The sequence below is a fragment of the Eumetopias jubatus genome, unplaced genomic scaffold, assembly GCF_037043125.1.
Source record: "Eumetopias jubatus isolate StellerSeaLion01/CBP00866 unplaced genomic scaffold, mEumJub1_p1.0 scaffold_5, whole genome shotgun sequence".
Lineage (NCBI taxonomy): Eukaryota > Metazoa > Chordata > Mammalia > Carnivora > Otariidae > Eumetopias > Eumetopias jubatus.
In genome coordinates, this window is record NW_028274811.1 from 60,510,114 (window position 1) to 60,522,364 (window position 12,251).

The 12,251-nt window shown below is 37.9% G+C and overlaps 1 protein-coding gene across 1 annotated transcript; it reads right to left on the reverse strand.

The window, feature by feature from the left end:
• Positions 1 to 253: 253 nt before the first annotated feature.
• MTX3 (metaxin 3) lies at positions 254 to 11,405 on the reverse strand. The gene is made up of 9 exons (XM_028114584.2): positions 11,324 to 11,405; positions 10,747 to 10,816; positions 10,298 to 10,374; positions 9,240 to 9,332; positions 8,499 to 8,681; positions 8,279 to 8,355; positions 7,629 to 7,786; positions 6,268 to 6,356; positions 254 to 3,628 (listed from the first exon to the last, which is right to left on the reverse strand). The coding sequence occupies exons 1-9, from the start codon at positions 11,402 to 11,404 to the stop codon at positions 3,518 to 3,520; spliced, it is 939 nt and encodes a 312-aa protein (XP_027970385.1). The 5' UTR covers position 11,405; the 3' UTR covers positions 254 to 3,517.
• Positions 11,406 to 12,251: the final 846 nt, after the last annotated feature.

Genomic DNA, 12,251 nt, shown 5'->3' on the forward strand with positions numbered 1-12,251 from the left:
AACCCAGGTACCATGGGAAGAAGATACTACTGCAAATATAAAATCATAGGATATTTTATAAGGAAATGGAGTTCTTGGTTTTAGGTTGTTGTTTTTTCTTTTCTGGTAAGGCAAAACAAATCTTTAGATAATCATTCATTACAAACCTGAGGTGTTCTTTAAACGTAAGGAAGTAAATTATATTTAATTTATAGTATGTATTTGGAATTGAATACTAAATACTATGTTTGAATCATTAGATTTAAATCACAGTTTATGTAGATAATAAATTTATTTTTTAAAACCCTTTTATTTTGAAATATAGACTCACAAGAAGTTCCAAAAATCATACAGAGACTGTATATCCATCACTCAGCTTCTTGTCTTTAAGTATTTATATTTTGGTTTTAAAGGGTTAACACTTTTGACAGTTTATGGAAAACTGTCAAAAAATCTAATAGGCCTGATGAATGTATATTCTTGGAAGAGGCTCTAGGAAAACATACTGCTGACTTCAAAAACCATTTTTATCACATGAAGGCAGCTTAAAAAATTGGTTTTCTGAGATTCTATCACTGTTACCAATTTCTGCCTCTTTTGACGTCTAGTTTTTGTAGACTTCTGAAAATTGTAACTTAGCTGTGATTGAAATAAGCTCCCTTATTCCTTCATGTTAATAAATCTAGCAATATTAAATGAATGGAAATTGCAAATGCAAATCAAAATGCTTTGGATTTATTGTAAAAATCTTGAATTCTCTAGTACCCCCAAAATAATACAAACATACCTACGGTGAAATTTGTCAGTGCCAATCTTTGTAGGGGAAAAAAAACCACTGTGAAGGAATGACTCTCCTCAATGCTCTTTACAGTGTCTTTAGTGTTCAAAGAAATGGTCAGTCTTATGGATGACTGATGGCAGTTTGTTGATGGAGGATCTTTATCTTATGGGAATTATCTGACCGATTTTCTAATCTTATACTAGCAACAAATATAAACACAAACATAGTCCCTTTGGTCATATTCCACCATCACGTCCTAAAGAAAGTAGCTCACAGTATTTTGTTAAACACTGTGGACCATTTATCTCAGAAACTCAAACTTTACCCAAAGCATATCCTGACAGGCTGATCACAAGCTCACTGCCCAATCTGGAAAGTTGTTCCTTTCTAAGAGCTTCCTAGCTGTGTGTCATCCCTGGAGTGCTTTAAGCTCAGTTATAGTTTCCTGGCATCTTGTTGGCTTATCCCAAAAATGCTCAACTAAGTAGCCCAACGTATAAACACTCACTTTACCTAAATCACATTTTGCATCTTAGGAAAGGTAGTCTGGAAACATCCTAGCCTCTGTAGTGCAAGGCTAAAGGCAATTCAAAGCAGGAATGACCAAAAGGAAGGAAGTCATATTTACAGCTGTCTTTTCTACTAAAAAATGACAAATATGTTATTCTAAAATGCTATCTTTTGATTAAACTTTCAACACGTGAAACGTTTACAGTACACTTACTGGCTGAATTCTGTGTCATAAGAACACGATCTCTACATTCTTATAAAAATTTAAACACATTTTCCTTAGCATGGATATTAGTCGTTTCATTGACAGAAAACTTTACATAAGCCAGTATTATTTTTGTGCCCATGGAGAAACCTGGGAGTTAAATTTACCGTTTGATTTTAGAATCTGTTAGGGTTGGTATAGCTCTTTCTCCCCCATTTTTTATTTTTCCCAAAACTAATTTTAATTGTCCTGTTTTATTTATGTTTGACAATTTTAAGCCACTTCAAATGCTTCTTGGAAGGCTTAATATAAACCATAATTGAAAATGACCAACCCTAACTAAAGCATAAACAGATGTCTGATTAATGTGTTGACCACCCTTCTCCAATATATATCAAACCCAGAGGACGATAAAGTCCTATGGTCATGATTTTCAGTATAGAATATTCATACAGATTTTGGATTGCTGGAATCTAATAGGATATTAATATAAAACACACAAACCCATTGCAGACGTAATGTGAAACTCATTAGTTACTTTCCCTAAATACATCCAAACAGATGAACAAGATTTTGAAGACTACCTTGTTTCTCATTTAATTAAAACTTCCAAGAAAAAATATTTACAATGACTTAAAGACTCCCGCATCCACAGCTACCTAAATACAGAACAAATTGGGAGGATTTAGGTCAAACACAGCTGAGCTCCACTGAGCTCAAATTAGGTGAGTCTCTTGACTACAAAGCTGTTTTCTTAACATGGGGGTTTCTGCACGACGTGATAAGATTTGCTGAGCACCATAGTAATCTTTTGAGACACTAATCAAAAACATGATCCTATATTTTAAAAACCCCAGAAGTGGTTTTAGGACAACAGAAGCACCTCAGCCACTAAAATTAGACAGATTCTGTTATAAGTAAAATCACCTGCACAGCAAATCCTTTAACAGGTCGGCAAACAATAAATAGAAAATATTCTTTAAAAACTACCACTATTTCTGAATATTCCATTAGATCCTTAAACTGTAGTTAAACTATATGGAAAATAATAAGTTGCCATAAAGCTTTTGATTATGTGACAGTCTTCTTAAGAAAGAACACTGGTCCAAGCATGATGAACTTGGTCCAGGCACACAGTAGGTATTTCTATTACTGTAGCCGAGTAGTGTCTGACAATTGGGCAAATTTCAGTAAGACTTTACAGCCTGGCATAATAAGTGATGACCAACATACTCAGTTCTCCTGAAATTAATCCAAGAAAGAGAGGACTAGAGTTAAAAATGTACTACAAATACATAGGTCTAAAGCTGCCATTGGTCCGATAAACTAAGAGTCCTTGCTAGCCTTATACTGAACACATCAGCAAATACCAATGTTCTAGTGAAGTGCATATAGTCAGATGAATATTATATGTAACCACCTTTGATACATATATATATCTCAGACATATATATATAGTACTGATCCCCCAAAAGATTACACTTCTGAGAGCATAATTAAGCACATTCCTCGTTGCTGTTTAAATACAGGCTTTTCTACTGAAGTAAATAGAATACTAAAATATTACATTTTTCCTAATGTCTAAAATTGGCATCAAATTTCTAAACAGAAGAAAAAAAGCCTCAAAGAGCCACATATTAGATATTCAAACTGTTCTAAGAAAACTAAATAAATTAACTTGAATAAATAAGAGTGCACATTCAGAACAGAATTGTAGCTTTTGGTCAGCAACATGTGAACTAAAGGCAAAAATCTGCCGAGATTAAGGCAGGGTTCTTTGTTTTTTTGTTTTTTTCTTTTAAATATACAGTACAATGTGGTTTTTTACCCCCAAGTTCATTTAGCATTCACTCTGATGTGATCTAAAGTGCACTGCCAAGCTAAAATACAAGCTTGCTAATTAAGAGAACCTAGATGTCATAGAAAGTTTCTTGTTAGAGCCTTCCTTATACCTACTAATGGCGTTTTCTTTTTGCCTTCACACAGGTAGTGTAAGAGATGACTGCAACAATCATGACTTTGGACACAAAGCGTGATGACTGTCAGGGTGATAGCCGTTGTAAGGAATTACTTTCTTCTTCTGCTGGAGTCAATTTAAGTGTTGGCAGTTTCCGGGGAGGAAGTTGAGGGCTTTGGCGAAGATTGTCATCCATCTGTGGAATGTACAAAAGGTACATTTGACGGTGGTCTCCCCGTTCAAACTACAGCCTAGAAGAGTACAGAACCCTGTGGTTCCAGGACTGCTCGAGAAACCTTTTTCTTACAAGTGATCTCTCGATTGTTGAACTCGAAATGTTGTACCTCAAATACCAGCTAACTCAGTATATGTATAAAAGCAATACTGCTCATCTTTGATGACTTCACAAATTATTGTAATTCCATAAAATGAATATTCTACTGAACTCAACCAGATCACAACTTGATTTAAGAAGTCTTCCAATAGTAAGTGTAAAAGCAATACTTCTGACACACTGAGCTCCCCAGTGTATAAATTATGTTCATGTACAGTACCTCTTTTGATCTTCCCAACGCGATTGTGAAGGCAAAATGGAAGATGACCATTCCCTATCTTACATATTAGCAAAACGGAGCTCAGCACGGTTAAGAAATTTGCATTAGGTTGCAAAGCTAGTATCATGAGTTGAAATTAGAGCCCGGGTCTTCTTATTCCAATACTATTGTCCTTTCAATTAGACCTCAGTGCCTCAGTGAAAATGACCTTCACTCCCCTCAGGAGGACATTAGCATCCCTGGAAACTCTAGAAGAGGGATTACTTAGAACCCGAGTCAGACCTTAGGAAGCTACCTTTAAGCAGGGGCGCCACAAATAAGAGTGCAAGGTTCAGAGCCTGGTGTTGAGCTCTCTGTCAGCTCAACTTCAGGAGACTGGAAAGCAGCCACCGCCAAGGATACCAAACCAACAGCATATAGCATCTGATTACCCACTTTAAAAGTAGACTTTTCTAGAGTTTTGAGCATGTACAGAGCAAAACTCTCTCTTATCTTCTCCAGATGCTCCTATATAGCAGAGAGGAAATGTCTCCGCAGAGGTACATGCAACTTACAGGAAAACAAAGAGAATATAAGATTAACTTTTAATTTGCCAATGGAAAAAAGTATTCCCAGTGAACAACTTGAATCAGTTGTGTTGTCATGCTTTTTTCTTGCAAGAACTAAGTTCCTCAAATATTACTCTTTCTTTTTTTAAGCTCTAGATTTTCTGTCCAAATGGTGAACTGTAGTAGCCAGTAGGATTTGTTGCTCTAACATCTTATAGCCAACAGTGAACCATACTGAAGAGCAGATATGAAACAGGGGTGGAAAGGAGAGTGCCCGATTTAGAGTTAGGGAACTTTCATATATTGATGATGACCCAAGATGGAAGTGTACAGAGTGGTCACAGGGCCTCTTGGGTCCCCTTTCTGCACAGGCAGGTATCTCGTGGTTCCCTCTACATGGCTGTCATGAAATTGCCACACAGAGAAAATGAAAACTCTACTGGATGGCCCTCATCTAGCGGTTAAGTGTCTAAAACAATCCGAATAATCTTTCCACTACCTACACTTAACACTCAATATATTTCCTCTCAAGGGATTGACTGAGTTGGGCTAAGAAGATAAACTTGGCGTGCAGTCAGCCCACCTAAACTTTAGTACTGGTCTTTTACAGCTTTACTGCTCAGTCCTACTCACTTTTCGTGTTCTAACAATACATGAAATATTATAACAAGAAACAGAGGGTCATTCCAGAGAGTGGCGGAGGTTTCTGGCTACTAATACTACTAGTACTGGATTCAGAATTCCATGTATTTCCTTCATTTGCAACCGACCGACTGCAGAGCCCATGCTGGAATCCAATCTCCAGGGTTCAAATCCCCTCTCTGCCTCTAGCCCCCTGAATGACCCTGGGTAGGGGACGTACACTACTCTTGAAGCTTCAGTATCCTCATCTGTAAAACAGGGCTGAGAGAGTAGCTGTGCACACAGAGCTATTGTGAGGATTCAATGAGACAACTCATAAAGCTCACACAACTCGGTGCCGGTTACAGAGACCTCAGAAACTGCGAACCAGTATTATTAGGGCACAGTGCCTCATTAGTTAGTGAAAGAATAAAGTATCGTGCACTGGTATAAGAAAAAAAGCAAGTTTATCAGACACTTGGTGGAGAAATGCCTAACTCTCTTGTATTTTTTTTCAATTAGAATCACCTTTAAAATTTCCATTACTGGCTATCTCCCCTACTACTTCCTCAATATCTCTCTCTCATCAAATAAGCAACCCCAAAGTGGCAAAATACTCCCACTGATGAAAACCCATAGGCAACATTTAGAACAGAGAAGGAAAGGAAGGAGAAAAAATAACACAGTTTAAGTAGAAGAAAGAAAAAGACATCATAGTGCTAATAACAAGAAAGGACAAGCACAGGTACTTGTGATCTCAAGACATTATTAACCTTCAGAGACAGAACAGACAAGTAAGAAGTGTTTTGGTTTCGTCTTCTTTTTTTAAGGCCAGACTTTTGGGTCTCCTAATTTGAAAAATTACTACTTATGTGGTAAAAGTAAACCCAATACCACTATCAAAGTAATCAGGCCACTACTGGCTTTGAAACACTATATTATGTACAACTTTAATAAATGTATATTTGAGCAGCTTAGTGAAAAAATAAACTCTTAAAAAAAGCTAAGAGGGTAAAGTTAATGCATATTAACTTTACAATTAAAGGTATAATATTAATTTCAGAAAGGAAAATACTAAACTACTATAAAACAATGATTGAAATAAACTTGACCTTTTCAATCAAGTTGGATTCCTTATTTACAAGTTGGGTGAGTTTCTGCAGATTTGCGTCTACTGTTTCTTGTCCAGCAGGAGAGATGCCTAAGAAGCCAGGACAGAAATCAGAAAGACAGAAAATTTTGAAAGTCTTTAAAGCTGTTTAGACTGAAAGAATTTTGAGTCTATCCACCCTCCCAAGTACGCCACCCACCAAAAATAAATAAATAAAACCAGGCAAAGTGAAAAACCATTATGGGTTCAAAGGCAAAGTTAAGAGGGATGGTAATGCTCCAAAACTAAAACCCTAAACCAAAAGACTAAATTTGTCTATTAAGCAGACAGCCAAGTGTTACACAGTTAGCCAAAGTAATTAGTAAATGAGCACAGCAGTCCTCATTTCCTTCTCCAATTAGAGTTGTTCCTTCTCCCCACTCATACCAAATAGGCCCTTAGTCACAACAACTGGGATAGCTTTCTAAGGCAGCGACTCCCAAACAGCGATCAACCAGGCATCAACAGTATTTGGAGGGACTTAAAAAATACAGATTCCTGGGCTCCATCCCTATGAGATTCTAATTTAGTAAATCAGAAATAGGAGCCAAGATTCTGTATTCGTCCTCTAGCCAGGTTTGCTAATCACTGTTCCAGAGTAACAAGGTTGAAAGTTACTTAGTTTCATGACTCTCAAACTGCTAACCCCTCTCTCTCTCTAAAACACATAACCCACCCTGAAAAATAAACTGTCCCTAAACCAGTTATCCTTGTAACTTCTGTCTGTTAAAAGGACAATTTCTGCCAACTCTCCCAATACAGCTTTCGTATCCCGATCACTAAAGCACAAGGCCCCACACTCCCAAGGAATCATATCCTAAGTAACGGGTACCCTCTATTTACAATACCTCCAGTCTGATGCAATCAGTTTTCAAGTAGTGGAATCATGGGAATGTACCTCACCCAAATCAATCTGCTGCTGATTTCTGTTCATGCAGGAAAATGCCAGAAGCAACATTTAAAATAATTGCCCATTTGCATTAGGATAAATGCTATCTTTCAACAGGGACTCAATAAATACCTGTGGTTAACTTTTAGAAGAAAATGATCCACTTTAGAGGGGCAATATTTAAAGAAGAACAAGAGGAAAGAAATGTATAAAATCTAGAAGAATAGACCAAAGGCAAATATCTATTTCTCTTTTTAAAGTAGAACACATGGGAATAAATTTGGAAAAATGCAACTGTTTCAAGTGCTATAACTCAACATTTAAAGATAATACACACACGTATTCAATAAGTCATTAATTTTGCTTCTACGTCCATATGAGAATATGCAGATATTCTAGGCAAACACAGATTAGCTGAAGAGAAGCCAGTTTACCTCCAAGACTAAGCCTAAAATAACTGTGCAGGATGTCGTCACAGAAGCGGCACAGGTTGGAGAGCCGTTGCAAATGTCCTTGTAACTGACCTTTAGGAAAGCGTACTTTATAAAGGGGCGCGAGGAAACCAAACACATATGCATCCAAGGTAGACGGCCTAAAAATAAATTAAGTTTTTTTTAAAAACACATAAGGAAATATTAACTTGGGATTATGTTAAAAATATTTTTTCTCAAATACGTTTGCCAATTCTGGAGTATACGATATAGACTTTTAAAAGATCTACTACACATTTTAGCTTATAAAAAGGATGTAATGAAGGTTTTGTTCAGTAGTTCTTTTTAATATTCTAACCATTTATTTTATTTAGAAGAAAAGTTATAAATTAAAGATGCATTTTTACTCACAAGTGTTACATACAAATAGGAAGACAGGGTGGGAACAGCCTTAGATATTTTAAATTCACAGATAGCACACTGAGTCCATGTTTGATTACCATGGATAGAAAAAGTTTACTAGAGTAATCCATTAAATCTTTTTTTAAAGTAAAAAACTCATAAGGGGGGGGCAAGAGGACTTGCTTTAGGTAACTGTTCATTGACTATATGCATACAAAACATCAAAATGATTTGTAAGGGAATGCACTCACGTATCTCCAAAGAAAAACTGAGATGTTCCCAATCTGTTCGACAGAAGATTTAGGCACTCCTTGGCATCTCTGTATATCTAATAAGGATGAAATTACAACTCAAAAGTAGGAAGGATGCTCTAGAACTCCTTTTAGGCAGGCATTTAGGTATGTTCATCTCTGCTGTCTCTCTTGTCCCTCCTCTGGAGGGCCCTTGCTTTGAAAGTAATCCCAACCATACCTGAGCTTCCACTTCTCGGAGGTGGTAAAGGGGAGGCTCTCCTCTGGTCAGAAGAATTCTATTTAGTGCTCCCTTAGACATCCTTCCAGGCAGGATCAAACTCAAGGGAAATGGAATTCGTGAAGCAAACCACGGCCTTGTCACACTAAAGTAATTGTCACTCTCAACCCAGAATGTGTGAAGCTGCAAAACAAACAAAAACAACTAAAAACCAAACCAAACAAAACAAAAACAAACAAAAAAACAAAAAAAATCAAACCCACCACAAGCATGTTCTTTTATTAAAAGAAAGGTCATCCAATCAATGTGAAAGTTTTTTGATAAATATCTTTGTATAAAGTGGCTTCATACAACTTTCCCAATTAGAACGACTCAAGGATACAACAAGATTTTAAATACATGAATTTGTTGATTGCTATATACCAGGCACCCAAAACAAGGCCTGGCACATATGCACTCAATGAATATTTACTGAATGAATGAATTATAGTTAGCTAAATTCTATACATGGGAGCAACAAACTCCATCTTCCATAAATAATTTTTATTTCCAAAATGACATTATCTTTCACTTCATTGTTTCATGTCTTAGTTGAATGTCTAACAATCCAGTTTCACAGTAACACAAAAGAATCAAGATTAATACATAAACGAAATTTCCTCTCTTAAGCCTTTTTCATTATGTTCCTTATAAACAGACTGAAGTATATTTTTTGTAGGTCACTATAATACCAATGCTCACCACTGCAGGAAGAAGCTTCTCTTCGATGAGAGCAATGTAAGCCAGTGTATCTGCCCCCTGTTTTGCTGAGAGCTCATAATCAGCATTATATTTCTATTAAAAAATATAAAACCAAGAAACTTGAGAAGTCAAGGGCATCCCAAAACAGTGAGGCTAAAGATTCCTATTCTTCCTCAAAAAATGGCAAATATGATATTAAAAAGCAGAACGATACATACAAATTCAGTGACAAATGCTGCTTAATGCAAATAAAGCTCTTAGCACAACATCGCACACACAGTAAGGTCAATAAATATTGTGCTCTTTTTGTTAACTGCTATTATTCAGTGATTGTTTATGAGCTAGTTTAGTTTAGTGCATGGCATATAGTACAAACTTAATAAACAGAAGTTACTATTTTTAACAATAAGGAAGAAGTTCTAATTGGTTACATTTTTCCCCATGAGAAAAGAAAGAAAAACCCCCAATTTAAAACAGTTCTAAATTTTGTTGACAGAGGACTTATTTTTTGAAGAAAAGTATTGGCAAAACCAATTATAACTTTGCTTTTATAAAAATCTTTACATGTTTAAATATTCTGGATACATTATACAAATCTTTACATGCTCACACATTTTAGATACATTACTTCATGAAACATGTAATTGCAACTCTCCAGTTAAAGTGTTTTTTAAAAATAAAATAGTTGCTAGTTGGTGGGAACTCAGATGTCATCTGCAGCAGAAAGTGTGTAGCAGCTTTGTGACTAAATTGACAATCATATCAATAAGCATAAGAGTGAAGATGGCTTCGTTGAATCTGCTTATGTCTAAACTTCAATCAAATCCAAAAAAATACATGAAAGTATAAATTGAGTATACCTCATTATATGACTTTCAAATCACAATACAACTCGTGAGTCAGAGTAGTAATTCTCAAGTCTAGTTTTATATCAAACCTGAGGTATCTCCAATTATCTGATTTGGTTTAAAAAAAATTAAAAACCAAACTTTACAATGTTTTTGTTTCTGTTGTTTTTAAGTAACATGCAGGGAACATGTTAAAAAGGAAGCACCCACCTGTTTTCTTAAAAAGTTTAGTATTTTTGCAGGCTGAGAAATGATGTTGTCTTCAGTTGTCAAAATTGGTACATCTCCTATAATCAAAAACAGTTTACATACTAGGAAACGTTTCTATTTCCTCTGAAGAGATTCCGATCCCCTAAAAACTATACCAATTGCACATCTGGAGGGGGAAAATGAGTTAAGCTCATCTTAGCTTTTTGCAATTTCACAAAGCAGTTCTGGAGAACATTGTCATTTCTCGTAATTTCCATCGATCTGGCTTGTATTTTAAAGTATTACTCATAATGATCAACCTATAAGCAACATACAGCCAAGGTCATGGTAAGAAGAAACTAAAATCCCAAGGTACTCCATGGCTATATACCTCACAGCTTTAAATTCGGGGAGGGGGGGAGTCACTTAAAAAAAAGAGCAGAAAGGTGTATTAAATGTTTACACTGTACCTCTTGAACCTCTCCAGGTGTTATCTATGACTTTGACTTTCAAGGGTGCACCAGAAAATTTGGCGTAAGCCTGAAACAAAGTTTGCAATAAAACACTCAGACTGAGTACGTAGTGCAAATCTGCAGGGCAGCTTTACTTTACAGCCTGGTCCCCCGAAAGCAGAAATGCCTGACACGCGGGCTGTGTCCCTCTCCGGCTGTCTAGCCGAGGACCCGCGCGCCAGATACCCATCTTTCGGGGACTTTGTTTCCCCAAAGGTCTGGGGGATGCAGAGCGGGGCGTGCGCGCACCCAGCTTTGGCTTTTCATTCCACCGCCCAAAAAGCTCTGCAAGGCTGAGAAGACTCGGAGCCCAGCGGGAAAGCCTTGACTCTCCCGCCAGACCTCGGCGGGGTCACAGGCCAGGCTGTAACTCCAGGAGAAGGAACCCAGTGCGGTGTAGCGAGAAGCACCCCGGCCACTCTGGGCCCTGCAGCGCCGCAGGGAACCGCGGCGAGCGGCTGAGACCAGGCCAGCCAGCCTCGCGCCTCTGGCCCCGCCCATCTTTTCTGCGCCCTGGCCCGCGGGGCGGCCTCACCATCACCACCAGGGACTCGCTGTGCACCGATGGGAGCCCCCAGCCACCTCCCCAGCAACTGAGTTCCAAGGGGGCCGCCATCTTGCCGGGGCCGACCTTTGCTACACCGGAAGTACTTAACTGCCCAATTTCCGGCACGTTGAAACACGGGGCGGGGCGAGGGGGAGGGAAGAGTATCTTTGGACTGTGAAGAGATGCGGCAAGGATCAGTGGAGGGGTTAAAAGCCCACTTACCTTGGCTAATCGAATTTAATTTAAAAAAATAATAAAATAAGTAAAAAATAGAAGCCCACTTAGAATCAGCCTGGCCTAATCGTTAAGAGTCCTGGCCCTTAAGATACATCCTCCAGGTAGTCCTTAAATATTTATTGGATGCCTAGTGTCCTCCAAACCCTTGGAACGTTACTACCTTGGGCCTAAATTAGCCCATGTGTAAAATAGGCAGGATTATTGTGTTTGAAATTATGACACAGGGAGAAATAACTTGACATACAATAGGCACTCAATAATTGTTCAACCCCTTACCCCATATATTTGGCTTTTGCTTCTTTCCACTCTCAATCTTATGTCATCCTCATGTTCACTTGCTCCACTCTCCTTAAAGGTAACCCTATTATTGAAATTTGTCAAATGAATTCCACCTTTCTTCAGTCTGGAATATCTCCTTTCCCTTCCACTGCTCCCTCAAAAGTGAGCTTAACTGCCACCACCTCTGGGATGATTTTACAAAGTTAGGAACTTCAGGGTTCCTGCAGACCCTTGTACGCACTTAAATTGTAGCTTCTATTCCGTACAGACTTTTTGCCTTTCGCTGTACTGAAAACTCTCTGAAGACAGGACAGGGCTGGCTTTGTAGATGTGAAACCTGTGTAGTCACACAGGGCCCTGTGCATAGAAGGGCTCAGAATTGCCTTAATGTTCTGCTGCC